We start from the raw sequence: 17,814 nt of genomic DNA on the forward strand, positions 1-17,814 counted from the left end.
TAGGACAGCTTTTTGAGAGATTTTTGGCTACGGATTGCCTAATAATTGATTATTTATAGATATGAACAAGATAGACTTTTGGGAGGTAGTAAATATTCTAGTCCTCATGTTCAGCCATTTCTTTTCCTTTCATGGAAAAGTTTAGGATAAGGCCCATATAGATGCAACCCAGTCATGTATAATGATTCAGGACTATCATCCCAACTATGAGGTAAGCTGAGGCAGGAAAATTAAGGCCTTCCTGGCCTGCAGAGTGAGTTCAAAGCTAGCCTGAGCGACTTAGTGAGATCCTGTCCCTAAAGAAAAACAAATGAATAAAAAGATGTTTGTGGACATAGTTCGGTATAACAGTGCATATGCCCACATACTTGAAGCCCAAGGCTCAATCCACAATCCCAATGCATACTCACACGCATGTGCACACGTGTACACACACACACTTAGGAGGAGTCTGATACTATGTTCTGTGAAGGCATTAAGGCAATAGCAGGTCTCTCACCCACGTAAACTGACGCCACCAGACAGCCGAGAGATGACTCAGAAAGCGTTACTTGATTGATAGGCATTAGTTTTGACTTTAAAAGATGACATAAAAAGAACGTCCCCTGCAATACAGACCTTTAAGCCAACCCTCATGTGTGTAAGCCTAAAACTGAGGGATGAAAAGGATACCATACTAGGAGACAGACACATGCACTAGAGTGCTTGGTAAGCACCCCATATTAATTTCAGCTGATGAAGACCCTCACCCTAAGAGTGAACCTAAGCATTGTGCTCTTTGAGTCAGGACAAGATGAGTTTGGCTGAGTTAACAATGTCCACTGGCCCCATCTCCGTGACTTAGGATGACCAAAGTTTATTTCCTTATTCATGACTAGTGTTCATCATAGTCAGCAGTTATCTGGGGTCTGTGGAATTCTGAGGGACCCTCGGCTGCCAGAACAGCTGTTGTGAGCAACATTCTAAGCTCCTGCCGTAGATGGAGAAGAAACCTGGGTGTTGGCTCTGAAAGCTCTCTCCCAGAATTGACACGTTTAACGTCTTACAAAGGATAAGTCCAGGCTTGACTTCAAGGAGGGGTGGGGGAAATGATCCCCACCGTGTGCCAGAAATGTTTCACGGTACCACTGAGGACTGCCGCAGTTTGTCACAGTATATAGGACACAAAGACTGTTTCTGGGGCCCTTTGATTGTAAAGGCTTACCTCTATTCTAAATTGACACTGTCTTTTTGGGGACAGTCCTTTTAAGAGGACTAGAGTGTGAGCAAGTACTTTTCCTAACACAGGAGGAGATGGGGAATCCTTTCAAAGAGTTAGGCATCGGGTTTATTTTTTTTTTCTTTGTATAGCTTTATTGGGTTATAGCTGACAAGCAGAAATTGAATATGTTTAGTGTGTATAACGTGATGCCTAGACAGACACACAGAGCAAGAATGACCATCATAAACAACCTAGTCAACACAACCACCACCAAACACAGTTGTCAGGTTGGCTCTACTTGATTGAGAGATTGTTCAGTCTACTGCCTTAGCATATTTCATATTGCAGAGGAACATCATACTGTGCAGGAGGTCTCTGGAACCTACTAGGCTGGTTCCTACCCTTTCATACCCATCTCTCATTTCCCAGCCTCTATGCAGCCTTATCCTCAGTTTCTCTGTGTCTAACTATTCTGACTTCTAAGTGAAATGGAGCGTTTGCTTCTCTGCGGAGCGATGTCTTCATTCCCTACCCCGTACTTTGGTTGTTAGTGTCCTGGTCATCGAGTTTTAGCATCTACTGCCTAGGGTGATAATTGAGTAGGAATGGGAGAATCTCAGGCTTCGTGTGCACACACCGTTGGCTGTTCGGTCTCTCATCCATATTAGATTATTAGGAACTGTGTCTGGGCACATTTAAAGGCATTGTAATTTTCAAGGAATTCTTAGGCTGAGATTCTATCATCGGCAATTAGCATTCTAGACAGAGAGTTTGTAGTATTGATGAGAGCCCTGGGAAATCCATGCCCATGTGTAAGAATTGGTGAAAAATACCCACATGTGCTATCTGTTAACCCCCCCGGGGGGTGGGGCAGACTTGGATTTTTATTAAATGGCTGGACATTAAATAACCTTGTCACATGAAGTGTCCCTCTTATGAGACTCGACCACAGTTGTGTTTATTGGTCACCTGTAACTTGAGTCTGTCTCTCTGTCAGATTTGCTGGTTTTTGAAACATCCTATTGAGGTTCTTGTAAGGAAACGGATTCTCCCAGTGTCTGGGGCCAGTGAGTCACAGCTGCAGTAGCCTTGTGAGACTGCTAATGGGGGAGCATTCCTTCATGTCCTGGGGTTTATGAAAGTATCAACAAAGTGACAGTTAAGAGAAGTATTCTGAATTTCCCGAGTGACTCATACCAGCTGTTTGATTGAAGCAGAGGTGTCAGCGTATAACTAAGGAATCCTGCCGAACATGCTGTGAACATGCTGCTGGAAGATGCCGGCATCATTAGTAAGAGCGGTTTCTGTTCTGGGCTCTGTTCTGAGCACCTGGGCCCTGGAAAACACTCTCCGGTTGCCTGGTGACAATTTTCCTATGAAAGGTGGCCAGTAAACGTGATCTGATTTTTTTTTTTTTTTTAATAAAATTTTCCAAAGGACAACATCACTGTAAGGTGGAGTGTTCAAGACAGAGCCCCACTTCGGTGGCTTCTGGCTCAGTTTCTCTTGCTTTAATTTTGACGATAAGGAAATTCCAGAAACCTACCAACAGCTGAGTAGAGTTGACTCTTCTTTTTTTTTTTTTTTTTTTTTTTAAAGATTTATTTATTTTCTTTATGTATGTGAACACACTGTCCCTCTCTTCAGACACAACAGAAGAGGGCATCAGATCCCATTACAGATGGTTGTGAGCCACCATGTGGTTGCTGGGAATTGAACTCAGGACCTCTGGAAGAGTAGTCGGTTCTCTTAACCACTGAGCCATCTCTCCAGCCCTGAGTTGACTCTTCTTAACCTTTCTCTTGAAGATATTTTAACCAGAGCTGGGTATTTGGGATGCTAGTGCTTTCTGCACTGATAGTGAATTTACCACTGTTGCTTATTAAGGTAACTTTTTTTCTTGCTCTGTAGCCCAGGCTGTCCCGGAATTCACTAGGATGAGTTAGCCTGAACCCAGGCCATAGCTCCTGCCATGGCCTCTCAAAATGCTGGGTTACAAGTGGAAGCCACTGTGGCCAGCAGTGACTAGTCCACTTATCAGCTGCTGTTCATGGGGGGGGCGGGCATCCAGGTGACTGTGTTGTGTTTGCAGCCCGGCTCTGTAATCAGATGACTGCATGCTCTGCATTTCTAGGTTTAGCGGGAGGTGGCGGTTATGAGATAGCATCAGAGCTTATTCAGAGTGGCTGGTGTTTGACTTTGTATTGTAGGCGATATTAAAGTCACGAACCACTTCTTAGGTGTCCCTTGGTATGTAGAATAAAAAACAGGTATTCAAATAAAAGGATATGAACAAAAGAGGTTGCTTTTTTTCATAAGATACATCCCCACATTAAATAAAAATAAAAATCTTAAAAAAAAAAAGCCAACCTACATACAGTTCATAGGCAGTGCCACTAGTGGGTTATGTATCCCTGAAGCTTGGATTTTTACTCTATGAAGTGGGAAATTTGGATGGTGGAGATCATTATGTATAGAAGTCTTAAGTCTGGGCTGTTGGCCAGAAGACCTCATTTGAGATAGAAGAATGGGGGGGGGGGTCTGTAGGGTTCAGTCTGAGGATGCCAAATCCTAGCTTCCTCACCCCTAAAATGGCTGTTTTCTACATCATTGATTTCACAGAAAAAAATGGATAAAAAGATCACAATTTCTTTCCTAGAAGAAAACCCATTCATAGCTAGCACACTAGTGCTTAAATATAATAGCTAAGTGGTCTGGTGTTAACCTCAGGCTGTGTTTGGACAACCACCTACTTCTCATTTATTTTACTCTTCATAGCTGAGCCTGCTTGCACATGTGAGATAAGGTTGTGCTCTGTTCTAAGACGTGACAATCCAAGTTGAGTTGTGGCTATCAGGCCCTTTGCAACACCATCGTTGGACTTAGCCACTTTACACTGAGGCTCCACAGAGGGAAGTCGCAGTGGGTACCATAGCCCGCGATTGATGGCTGGCTGGTGATTTGTGTTGTGTACAGGAACCCAGGTCCACGGAGGGCAGTGAGTACTTCGACAGCCACTCGGATGGACTGAATGCGGATGTGCAGGTGGCCACACAGACTTCTGCCTTACTGTGGTCAGGGGGCTCAGCTCAGACCCTGCCTCACAGGAGCGACTCCACCCATGCAGTCGGCGGTGGCGATCCCCTCCGAGAGAACATCTACGAGAATTTCATGCGAGAGCTGGAAATGAGCAGGACCAACATGGAGCACGTGGGAACGTCCACAGAGACCGTGGAGTCCAGCAGCGAGTCGCTCAGCTCCCTGGAACAGCTGGACCTGCTCTTTGAGAAGGAGCAGGGCGTGGTCCGGAAAGCTGGGTGGCTCTTCTTCAAACCCCTTGTCACCTTGCAGAAGGAGAGGAAACTGGAGCTGGTGGCTCGGAGGAAGTGGAAGCAGTACTGGGTGACCCTGAAAGGTACGTGGGTCACAGCTCATCGAAGGCTTGTCCTTCCTCTAGCTGTCCTCTTACCGGAAAGTGCTGGTTTGATCAGCATTGATGAATAAGTATTGTGTGTCTAAGCATGTGTATATATGCACATGTGTGTACACGCACATGTGTATGCACATGCACGCAGACTCCAGATGTCAGACAGCCTCGGGTGTCATTCCCTAGGTACCATCTGCCTTATTTTGAGCTGTAGTCTCTCACTGGCTGAGAATTCTCCAGTGTGGCTAAACCAACTGACCGGTGAGCCTCCACCTTCCCGACGCTGGGATTATAAAGTTTATCACTATGCCTAAATATTTTTTTGTTTGTTTTAATGTGGATTCCGGGGATCAGATGCAAGGTAGGGATCCCCTTAGCCAAATGGGGATCAAAGGTTTATGCTCGCAAGGCAAGCTCTTTATGACCTGAGCCACTCTCCCAGCCCTGACTTGAAAGACTGGGGATGTATTGTCTCACAGCTCTGAAAATCTTAAGTCTGTTTTAATGTATGTGTTATTAAAATCTATACTTTTAAAGTTACAGGCTTTTCTGTGTCAATTTCCCTGCCATTCTTGGATATTTAGGGTGTATCTAGGATAAGACAAGACCCTGAATAACTGCCCCATATACTTCATTTAATTGTACTTTTTATTCTGCACATGCTCAGACCTGGGAAGCAGAACCTGTCCTAGACAGAGCGTTAGCTAGAAGACTAGACTTGCACCCCTTTTATTGACTCCGGAAGCCCCCTTGTTACCACCACTATACTATTCCTTCTTTATTCACTTGCTTGACGTTGGTGGGCCTTGGACATGCTAAGCATATGCTGAGAGACAGTACCACACTTTCAGTGTGACCTCACTCCATCTTTCTAGTACTCCCTTCTTTCCCGTGTGTCTTTCTCAGACCAGAAATGGGGTCTTGTTAGGATAAGAATGCCTCACGCCAGCATTGCTAATTAACAGCGGCGCTTGCTTTGCTCACTGAGGGTGTGCAGGCTGGAAGAGCATCTGGTGAGGCAGCGAGATGCCTCTGTGAGCACAGCTCTAGTCTGCGCAGGTGCAAACAGGAGGCCCCGCCTCAGCCTCCGCAAAGTGAGCACAGCTCTGATCTGCGCAGGTGCAAACAGGAGGCCCCGCCTCAGCCTCCGAAAAGGCCACCTGTGATCATCAGAGACACCGGACAGGATGTCTCAGAAGTCAAGATTTTATGTTCCAACCCATTCTTCCATCAGGGAAGGGAGCAGAAACACGGACTGCATATGTTCGCAGTAGGTTTGAACTGCCTAGTGTACCTCCCTCCCAGTGCCCCCTCTTAGCTTTCCTTTGCTCTCTGCTAATTTCTGAATCTCTTCCCCAACCTTGGTGGGTAGGTTTCATTTCCTAATCACCTATAAGGTCCTCTAGTAAGTGTCCCCAGTGGACCACGTGTGCTGCGTGTGAAAGTCCCAGGACCCCGTAGCTTCCCATTATGGGTTAGGATTCTTATGGTTCATGATTGGCTGAGAAAAGAACTGACCCAGTTGTTAATGCCCCAGGGGAGCAGGCTCTTATACATGAGTGAGGACATTTAAAAAGTTGGGATAGAGGATCAGATCCAGTAAAAAGTTTGAAGGGATGGAAAATAAAGCCTTAGTTGTCTCTAGATGGGTTATGAAATTTTGTGGAAACATTTTGTAAATGGAAAAAGGTGTAAGGGTTTGATTTGCAGACCACGGGAAATATGCTTCTAGGGTGACAGGTTGGAAGTAAAAGTAAAGATATCTTCAAAGGTGGCAGTCCCTCTCTTTTTCCCTGGTGCCATGTGACAGACTTCTCCAGGGAAATATAACAAGTCTGCAGTACCAGGTATGAAATCCCTCCTGTGAAGCAGGCATCCAATCCAGTCCACGGCCTTGGCTACCTGCTGTAGCTTTCCTGTCTTTACCTCTGCTCTTTGGGAATTCCCCATGTTAAGGTCAACTTTTTTGGCTTCAAGACTGTAAATTATAATGGTAGAACTAATGTATTTGGGCTAATCTCATTTGAAGACAAAGAGGTGTGTGTGTGTGTGTGTGTGTGTGTGTGTGTGTGTGTATGTATATATATATGCATGTTTAGCGTTTGGAAATTATTCTTGAAGCAATCATGTGGCTACATTGGAAATGGTTTTCTGTAGGGAAGGATTATGACTGAACCAGCTTATGACCTGATGTCACAGATGGTTACAGTGCTGAGCAAAGATTCGAGTTTGAAAGGTAGAGCAAATGGGTTTTGGATGCTATGAACTCTGTGCCAAGATAGGCCCACCACAGGCAGCGGAGAGACAGTATGAATTGAGGATGTCCAAGAGCAGGTAGATTTGAGGGGAGGCCTAGATAGATTGCTTGTCTTCCACTGTGGGATTTCTGTTCTTTCCTATTTTATTCTTATTCTTCCACTGCCCAGTAGTTGTGTTCTCTTTTGTGCTAATATGGCCAGGAGAATGTCTACGTAATCCCAGTAGGAGCTGCTAGGCATGGGGTGGGGCTGATGGCTGCACCGCAAGGTTGAGTTGAATGAAGAAGGTTACTTGGACATGAGTTGGTTCTTTTCTGTCAACTCCAGGGCCATCTTCAAGGTACAGAACCCCTTTCTGTTAACAAATCAGTATGACTGGGGTAAGGTTGACTCCTGTACCAGTCTATGATGCTGCGTCTTGGACCAGTTTTAATTTGGAATGTCCTCACGGAACATTTCTGGGGTCGAGATGTTTAATGACCTCTTTTGGTCTTTGCTCAGGTTGTGGATTAATTTTCTTTAGATAAATTGGTTCAAATCATGGCTGCTAGTATACAACATTGGGTAAACTGGACAGGAAACATGAATCCATGCAATGAATTTGGTCTTGGGTGCATGTATTGACTTAACGTAAATCTACACTGGCATGGCGTTCTTTAGACTGAGCCGCAGATCAACGTGTTTTACATACATAAAGACAGATGGGCCTTTCTTGAAAGAAAAGGGCTGGACTGTTTTCACGGGCATCCTTGTCTGGGAAGAGAGATGGGTTTAGACCAGCAGCTCTGTCTATAAGCCTTTTTGTCTCCTCTTGCCTTTGGTATTTGATTATGTCTGCCTTCCTAGTTTGGACAAAGCTTCATTTGTGTTGAGGAGAGACTGCTCATCACTCTCGAGGTGGTGAAATGGCATGACCAGGATAAAGCACCCGTTTGGTGCTCTTCCCCCTGGCTCTTTGCTATGTTGCTGGTTCATGTTGAGGCTTAAGAAGGTAGTGAACGTGGTAAGAGGAACACGGTATGAATGCGTGCATGCACACGTGAGCTCTTGTGTGAGTAGGGATAGACAAGGCAGGTCTTGCACATGCTATGTAACCACACACTCAACCTATGAGATCATCTCTAAGACATCTGAACTTGAGGGAGGACAGAACACAGTGGTGGGCCCTGGCCACTCTGCTGGAGACGATGGGCTGGAGGCTTCTCACTGTTGATGGGAAGTGTATCTATCCACATGGACCACGCCACTGATTGAAGTGTCTCTGCTTGGTGCATAAAATAATGCTTGGACTATTTCACTGGGGAGATGGCTCAGTAAAATCTTGCTATACAAGCAAGAGAACCTGAATTTGATCCTTAAAACTTACATTTTATAAAAAGGACACAGTGGTATATGCTTGCTATCCTGGTGTAGTATAGTGTAGCACACTGTAGTGTATAGTATAGTGTAGTATATATTATAGTGTAGTGTGTAGTATAGTGTAGTGTATACTATAGTGTAGTGTGTAGTATAGTGTAGTGTATATATACTATAGTGTAGTGTATAGTATAGTCTAGTGTGTAGTATAGTGTAGTGTAGTATAGTGTATATATACTATAGTGTAGTGTACTGTGTAGTATAGTTTAGTGTGTAGTATAGTGTAGTGTGTAGTATAGTGTAGTGCAGTAAGAATTTGGGTTTCTTACAAAAACCCAGTGATGTTATGTGAACACGTTTCTGATTTAATCCCAGATGTGGGGTAAAGGGCTGCTTCAGATTGTCCTCGGCACAATTTTGTTTTTCCTCGTGTGTGCTCTGGGAGGGGCATGATCTTTGTCAGCTGCAGATAGTTTAATTCTGAGAACTCCTGGGCAGGTATAAATGGGAGAGGCCCAAGAGATCCGAGATGGTTGCTCCCCATGACTGCCCCACTGCTGCATTTATTATTACTGGTTAACTGGTTGCTGGATATCCTGACGACAAAGATGGGACTTGCCCCAAGGAACTATGTCCCTAATCAGCAGAATTTATTGGCCAAAAGAGGTCTTCCCCTCTAACCTTCTTTGTCTGCTGCCTGGTGTTGGGGGCTTAGAGGGGATTGAATTGGAATAGGGGCTGAAAAGTGGTAGAAATACAAGAACCCAATAAAATAGATAAAAAGATACTCCAATACTCTGGACCAGCCAAATACATGAAGTAAAAAACCAAGGAAGCCTGACTCAGTGAACAAGGTGGATAGTGCCTTAAGAAAAGACACAAAGTTGACCTCTGACCTTCACATGCAAGTGCTCATATATGAATGCATACATGGGCACACAAACTTTTCTTGGATGAAGGTTTGAAGTAGCCTTATGCTGGAAAACATACTCCTGTGCTTCTTATGAGCAGTGGTTGGCTTAATACTCTGCCTCGTTGTAAAACTGAAGTTAAACTCTCTGACCTGTAATTCTTTATTACAAAGAATAAAACATTAAAATCACAGGTACTGACATTTTTAGAGCAATGCTTACAATCGGGTCATAGTTCATCTTCTAGCTTGTGAGATATGTAAAGTTGTTTGGTATACACTCAAAGGGTCAGCTTGATGTTTTCTTATAAATGGCCAATTTCAGTAGATATTTCCAGTTTCCGACACTGTGAACTATAAGCGTAGCTAACACACATGGGGTTATTTTCAGCCTGTCACACTGAATAAATACATTCTCAATAACACGGTCATGTACTTGAGATTGAGGATGCTGAGCTTCAAGGACCCAAGTTCAAATCCGTGCTCCACTGTTGTCATGTCTGGGGCATTCACACACGTGACTCCATCCTCAATTTCTTATTGATAGATGGGACTATGTCACGTTGACAACCTTGTAGGACAGCTGTGTGGAGAGAGTACCTGGGGAGTCAGGTAGAGTCACACTGAATTGTTATCGATTAGTGAAACTGAGCTGATCTCATCAGTTTTGGTTCTGCCCCCTGAGAGTTTTAACGAGGTATGTTGTATGTGCCATGGTTTCCTTGTTTAAACACCAGCCTCTTGCGGGTGTCTGGGGATGTTTTAGGATTGTGTCATTTTACCTGTCATGTCTTTTCTACACTGTCTGGTTGTGTGACAGGTCATTGTGCTTTTGTCTTTTCTAGGCTGTACCCTGCTGTTTTATGAGACCTATGGAAAGAATTCCGCGGACCAGAACAGTGCACCACGGTGTGCCCTCTTCGCAGAGGACAGCATCGTGCAGTCTGTCCCAGAGCATCCCAAGAAGGAGCACGTGTTCTGCCTGAGTAACTCCTATGGGGATGTCTACCTATTCCAGGTACCACAGCTGCTCTACAGATGGAGGGGTGAGGTGGTGGTGCCCAGTTGATTACCATGCAAATGAATAGAATTGAACAGGAAAACACTGACATGAATTCAGTGAGTGCTCTCCATTAAGCTTTGAGATTGGGGTGTTGGCAGTAGACTGTGGCATCTCATACTCGCTGGTGCCAGGATCATGGTCATTTCTGTAATGGTAACGGGCATTTTTCTGGTGCTTGTGAAGTCCTTTCATATCCATGCCATGCCAAGACAAAGGGAATAAATATTGTGCTAGAGCCTTCTGGACAAGTGTTGCTAAAGGGCCGCTGCCTTTGGATAGTAATACCCAGGGTATCTGCCATTAGACTGTCCAGCAATTCCATAATGATGCCTGGGATAGCGTTGAGACACATTGACTTCTGCCACTGTTGCTCAGCACCCATGTCTTCTTGACACTTTGGGCTTTGAACAGGTAGATTTATAAAGCTGTACAGAAGCCAGGAATGGGGTAACTCATACCTAACCCTTGAGAGGCTGAGGCAGGAGGATGACTGTGAGCTCAAGATTATCCTAGGCTATATAGTAAGTTTCCAGCATAGTCTGATCTATACAGAGAGACTATGTTGAGAAACTATCACCATCACCACCACCGACAACAACCAAAAGAGCGTACAGGATTGCTTCTAGCACGAGTGTAGTATGTATGATGTAATGTCACCGTGGGTGGATAGACCTTGTTTTCTGTCACTTAGCTGTGGACTGTTTCGGTTCCTTGTCTTTCTGATGGCCACACTAAGGTTTCCACCTTACTTTTATTTCTGCGATGAAACACCCAGGCAAAAATCAACTGAGAAGAAAAAGGATTATTTTCTTTAGCTGATGATTCTAGATCACTGTCCATCACTGTGGGGAAGTCATAGTATTGGGTGGAGGGGTTGCGATGGCCAATCATATCATAGTCATTCATGGTCAAGGGCTGAGAAAGAAACCAACTTGCACACAGTTAGTGCTCAGCTCACTTTATCTACTCTTACACGGTCCATGATGCAAAGCCAGGGAATGAAGCTCCCACTTTTAGTCTGGCCTTTTCATGGAAATTGAAGCAGTCAAGACTGTCCCCCATAGACATGCCTATGGGCCAGACTAATCTACACAACGCCTCATGAAGAGACGTGCTGGGAGACCCTAGGCTGTCCCAAGCTAGTAATTATAATCAGCCAGCATAGACTCTTTGAACCAGAGTTGGGTGTTTACCTTTGGGACACTAAACATTTTGTTTTTTGGCTTGCTTTTGGTTTTGTGAATAGACCCCCTTGGGTTTGACACATCAGAGCTTGCTCTTCCATTTTGGAGAGAACTTTTCTGTTCAAATAATCTCAAACAGTTCCTCCCCCTCCCGCCCCCATCCCATGCTTAGGCCACTAGCCAGACAGATCTGGAAAACTGGGTCACTGCCATTCACTCGGCGTGCGCGTCCCTCTTCGCAAAGAAGCATGGGAAAGAGGACACGGTGCGGCTGCTGAGGAGCCAGACCAGAAGCCTGCTCCAGAAGATAGACATGGACAGTAAGATGAAGAAGATGGCGGAGCTGCAGCTGTCTGTGGTTAGTGACCCCAAGAACAGGAAGGCCATCGAGAACCAGGTACCACTGATTACATGTCACATGATAGCCATCTACACACACTCTCGTGGGAATCATCTTTTCCCTTCTCAATTCTCCGTTGCTGTATCTTCTCCGATCCGCACATGCTGATGTCTCTAAGAGATGCATCTGATTTGAACATACGAAAATAATTATGAAATAGGAATCTTATTTCTAAGAAATGTGTAATATAGCTAGAAAGCAAGTCTGAGAAGCATGACAATAAAGAACCTTCTAGAATGGGCTAGATTAGGTGATGGCTGGTGTAGTCTTCAATACTGTGAGAGGCCACAGGGTTGAGGTTGAACACGGAACTTAAGGAAATGCTGAAGATGAGTTCCTGGAAGAAGGTGGCCTTAAGACATTGTTGAGTTATGCAGCAGGTAAGGATTTCTAGGTGGGGTGGAGGAGGGCAGGGACCATTTGGTTTAGGGTAGAAGTAGCGAGAGAGGCGGCTTGGGGCTCCTATGCACACTGGCATAGAAATGCTAAATTGTATGCGTGACAAATATGTGGCACTCAGCTGGGATCGGGGCAGGTGCCGTGCAGCAAACTCCGTAAATGAAGCAGTTTATGAACAATAGAAAGTTACTGTTCATGCATCTGGAATCTGGAAGCCCTCCATTGAGCTGTGGGTGGATACCATGCCTGGTGAGGCCCGCTTCCCTGGGCATAGATGGTGGTGTCTTGCTGACTGTCCTTGGTGGAAGAAGCAAAGGAATTCTCTGGCTTCTCTTTATAAGGACACCGATTCTACTCATGAGTGCTCTGCCGCATGATCTGCGTACCTCCCAGAAAGCACCACTCCCCAGTTCTTGGGAATCAGGGCTCTGACAGGGAGATTTGAGGGAGACACCCAATTCAGGCCGTTTTGATTTTGATGCTAAGGCTTGGGTGGGGTTATTTTATCCTCTGGCTGTGAGTTAAATTTTAAATGCCCCCATGCATGTTGAAGGCTAGATCTCCTTTCAATGGTGCCCATAGGAGGGACCTTCCATCACAAGAACTGGGAACCATGAACAGATCAAGTAGAAAAGCATTAAGAGCTGGGCCCTTGTTGGACGATGTGACAAATGAGGGTTTGTCTCTGGCCCCTTCCCATCCCCAATCCCCCTCCCACTTCTCAACCACCATGAGGTGAATGGCTTTGCTCCGCTTCCTGCAGCCTGCCATGACCTCCCTTTTCATAGGCCCAGACCACACATCCAGGAGACCACATACTGAAGTCTTGGAAGCTGTGAGCCACGCTCTTTCCTCCCCTATGTTGATTTTCTCCGGTATTTTTATCGTATCGATAGAGACCTGACTACATTTCTGTGTCGCAGGTTGGAGGTGGAGGCAGTGCCTTGAAGTTGGGGATAGAGTGTGGTACAAGTAGCAATCTGGGAAAGTGTTTGAGGGGCAGGAAATAGCAAAGGCCTTGGATGTTCAGGTACAAAAGTCTGGCAGCAAGTAACTTGCAAAGTGTCTGGGGTTTGATTTAGAAAAATGGCCGAGTGCCGTTTTCTGGAACTCTATAGTGTTTATGACGCTGAATGGATCGGTGCCTAGGGAAGATGATCTCCATGGTCAGAGTTCCTGCTGGCAAAGCCAGAAGGGAAGCAGGGCAAGCAAGGGCATGGGGCTTTGACCTACCTGGAGCACAGCTTGAGGCGGTGGCGTTCCTTCCAGGTCTCTTGTGGCTCTGGGAAGAGCTCGCCCAGCAGACAGGATGGGGGAACAGAGCCATTGTTCTTGTGATCCAGCACACAGGGGCAGTTTCCAGGAGAAAGTCCCAAGAGTTGTCTGAAGCAAGGAGAGATGCAGAGACTTCCCCAGTAGAGGTGTAATGGTGGTCATGTCTGCATGTCTCTTGTGTTTTCGGTGCATTGCCTAATACTAACTGTCATCTGTGGTCTTCATCTTAGAATGCGGCTTTTTAAAAGTGACGTATGAGGATTTTCTTATGAGTTTTAGGCTAGCCTGAGCTACAGAGTGAGACCTGCCTCAAATAAACAAAACAAACCAAGAAAGAAAAATGTTTACTTTAGTAACAGTATGCATGTGCCCAAGAAGAGTCCTTAGATATTATTTTTTTAAAAAAAAATATTTATTTTATCTATGTGAATACACTGTTGCTGTCTTCAAACACACCAGAAGAGGGCATTGGATCCTGTTACAGATGGTTGTGAGCCACCATGTGGTTGCTGGGATTTGAACTCAGGACCCCTGGAAGAGCAGTCAGGGTTCTTAACTGCTGAGCCATCTCTCCAGCCTCACCCCCCGCCCCAGATATTATTTTAAAGCAAGCCAAGTTAATTAAATGTCTTGATATATTCATTCAATAACTAAATCTACAATGTCACAGGGTGTAATTTAGGTTACAGGGCTCTTCTTAGATTAATAAGTTGCTTGATAAGTTGTTTTCTTTTTTTTTTCTTGCTTTCCATAGTTTCATGTGCACACAGCTTTTGAATACTGATTTGTCCAAAATCTGTCATTAATTTTTTGGCTTCCTTGAGCATTCACATACACACTGACACATATACATGGAGACACACACACACACATTCACACTCACATACACTCATATACAGACACATACACACACTCTCACACATTCACATACACTCACACACACATAGACTCAGACACACACACTCACACACTCTCACACATTCACATACACTCACACACACATACACTCACACACACACACTCACACACTCACACATTCACCTACACACTCACACACACATAGACTCAAACATACTCACACTCTCACACATTCACATACACTCACACACACATAGACTCACAGACACTCACACACATACAGTATCTCCCCCCACACACATATTTTGTCGAATGTCAGTAGTTATCTGTGGTGTGCAGGGTGTGACTTCGACTTTGTGCAGGAGCCATCTCGAATGGGAGCTGGAGGGATAATAGCTAGCCTGGCCTGGCCTTTGTTCCTTATCCAGTCTGTGGTCCTGGATACACAGCCACTGCTTGCTTATTATGGTCTGTGAAGTCCAGTGTCACTGAGTTCATAAGCCTCACCCGATCTGTGTCAGGAAATGTACGGTGTTAGCTCTTCCTGCTTTCTTAAGCTGAGCTTCAGGACTCGGTGTTAGGGCTCTGGAGGAGCGATGCCCAATTTAGAGAGTTCTGGTACTTATATGTAAAGAGGGAAAGGGAATATGTGGCAACATTGAGAGGGTTCTGGTCCTCCCTGCCCCGTGTGTGTGTGTGTGTGTGTGTGTGTGTGTGTGTGTGTGTATGTATGTATGTGTGTGTGTGTATGTGTGTGTGTGTGTGTGTATGTATGTGTGTGTGTGTGTGTATGTGTGTGTGTGTGTATGTATGTGTGTGTGTGTGTGTGTGTATGTATGTGTGTGTGTGTGTGTGTGTGTGTATGTGTGTGTGTGTGTGTGTGTGTGTGTGTGTGTGTTTCTGAGCCTCTTTGTGGCCAGAGAATCCTAAACAAATGCTTTTTTTAAGTATTTAAATTTGGACTGGAGAGATGGATCAGTGGTTAGGAGCACTGTCTGCTCCTTGCATAGAACCTGGGTTTAATTCCTAGCTCGCACATGGCAGCTCACAGTATCTGTGACTCTAGTTCCAGGGGACCTGATACCCTCAACTGGCCTCAGTGGGTACTGCACATGTGTGGTACATAGACATTAGACGTGCAGGAAAAAGAAATTCATGTACATAAAGTAAAAAAAATAAATAAAGACGGCAGAGGTTTGTGGCTGTAAGTACAATTCAACACATGCACACTCAGACACTCAAATATACACACTCACACACAAACACTAACATATGCATACACTGACACACAGATGTACACTCTTACACACTCACACACACATATACATAGACACTCTCACACACATGTGCATACTTACATACACAAACACAGACATACATATACACACACAACACACTCTCTCATACATTCCACATATTTTTTTTGCAGTGTCAGTAGTTGGTGAATGAATGCTACCGTTTACACAAATCTGAGAGCCTTAGATGGTTAGGTGGTCCAAAGAGGAGTTCTTTTGACAAATTATGATCACTGGAGCCTGGTGCTGTAGGTCTGTGGTCCCAGGTTCTTGGAAGGCTAAAAAAGGAAGATTATAAATTCAAACCAGTCAAGACTACATTGCAAATGACGGGCCACCCTGTACAGCTTAGCTAGACCCTGTCACAAAGACACAAAGTCATGCTCCTGTTGTAGCTTACGTGTAGAGCATTTGCAGAGCACATGCAAAGGTGCAGGGGTGTTATCCTTTGAGGCCCGTTGCCCACTCTTTGACAGAACCATATTAATTCTTTTGAGAATAGCGTTCTGATGCTACCAGCTCTTAACTCTAGTTTTAGCTCACCCCTGCTCCCAGCCTTAATCTCTCCCTGCTTCCTCCATCCGCCTCCGCTCTATCTCACAATGTTTTTTTGGGTTCCTGGGAAGAAACTCCTTGAGGTAAGCTTCAGAAATTCTCCTTCAATGCCATGTTACCATGTTGGAATTCTTTTTAAGGCCATAATGTTAGTCACCTTTCCCCCAAAGGGTCCTGTACTGGGAAACAGGAGTTACAGTCACTGGGCTCATTCCTCCCAACTCAACCGTCAGGAAGCTGTAGAGAGCCGCTTGCTCTCCAAAGCCTAAGAAAAGCACGTGTGTTCTGGGCATGGATTGGCGTCCAGAGGGCACCTGTCATGAGCTTCTAGGTTCTTGTGCCTCAGAACAAAGAATGGGTACCAGGCAGGTATGCATAGAGGTAGAAATAGAGACAGTTAATTAAGAATTAGACAAATGCCCTCGAGAATACCGAGAATGTTGGTGGGTCAGAGAGTGCTCAGCTGGGAGAGGCGTGCCTTTATGTGTCATTGACACTATGTCCATCTTCTTCCCCGTCTGTGTTCTGTACTCTTCTCAACTGTGCAGTGTCCCTTGCACACATACTCTGGTGTAGGCGCTTCTAGTGTTCATTTAACTGACTTGATTCCTGCGTTTAACCTTGGGACATCTTTCTCCAGGTCTTCCTCTCCTAGGCTTGGGGTTGCTTTTAAGTCTCCAACTAGGAACACAGTTATCCACAGGCTTGGACCAAGGAGTCCCCAGCGCCCATGCATCTTTGATGTGTTCTGCAAACCACCTATTGACAATTTCCCATTGTGAAGGAGTGCTCTAGCTCACTGCCATTTAGAAGTCGCCGCTGGGCTCTACACTTCATGTCCATTTTGTCCCAGGGACTCCAGAAACTTCCGATCTAGGCACATAAGACCAGATCCTCCGCTGTAGATGACATCATGCCAGATAGATAAAGTCTCTGAAACCAGGATCTCTTTGAAGTCGATGGGTGGAGAAAACGGTTGTCAACCTCCTTTTCTAATTAGGCATTGTCATGGCAACAATGGCTGTGTTTCATGCTGCTGCGGAGGTCACAGGCTTGGCTTAAAATAAACCATGCTACAGTCCCGGCCTCTGGGCTGTTTCACAGGGAAGATGATGCAACGGTCATTTGAGCGTGTCCAATACGCACCAGACCCCTCTGTGTGCCCGCATGGGGAGTGCCTTTGAAGTCTCCAGGGAGGAAGTGTTGTAAATTAAGTCCAGTTAGTGCTTCATTTTCCTTTCCGTTTATTATTTCCCACAAGTAAATAAGGACAAGAGCTTCACCAGCCTTAGGCAGTCTTGGCATTTCCCCTAGATGGCTTTGCCACCATTGCCCCAGCCTGTCTCATTGTGGGCCCTTTTCAGAGACCAGGGGTCTGCTCATCAAAGAGTGGGCTGGGAAGGGGAGTACCCGGATGCTACCAGGGCTGCTCTGGTGTCTGGAGAACACCGCCACCCCTTCCCCCACCAGTGGGTCCACATCCATCACCCTAGCCTAGGCATCCTTCTATATATTTATTTAAAGCTTTAAGATGATAAAGAAGGGTGCATTGTGTTGAGACATCTAGAAACCACAGTGAAGGAGCAGTGTGCACACAGCTTTTAAAAAAGTGTAACATGATGTGTGTGGGTGA

At 45.3% G+C, this 17,814-nt stretch overlaps 1 protein-coding gene across 1 annotated transcript in view; it reads left to right on the top strand.

Moving 5' to 3' along the window:
• Positions 1–17,814, top strand: part of TIAM2 (TIAM Rac1 associated GEF 2) — a 122,079-nt gene that overhangs the window by 27,104 nt on the left and 77,161 nt on the right. Inside the window, exons 4-6 of the mRNA XM_080941549.1 lie at positions 4,178–4,616; positions 9,998–10,170; positions 11,572–11,796. Of these exons, the coding sequence (XP_080797675.1) occupies positions 4,178–4,616; positions 9,998–10,170; positions 11,572–11,796 (837 nt within the window). The remainder of the gene's footprint in view (positions 1–4,177; positions 4,617–9,997; positions 10,171–11,571; positions 11,797–17,814) is intronic.

This window comes from Micromys minutus (genome assembly GCF_963924665.1).
Source record: "Micromys minutus genome assembly, chromosome: 30".
Taxonomy (NCBI): Eukaryota; Metazoa; Chordata; class Mammalia; order Rodentia; family Muridae; genus Micromys; species Micromys minutus.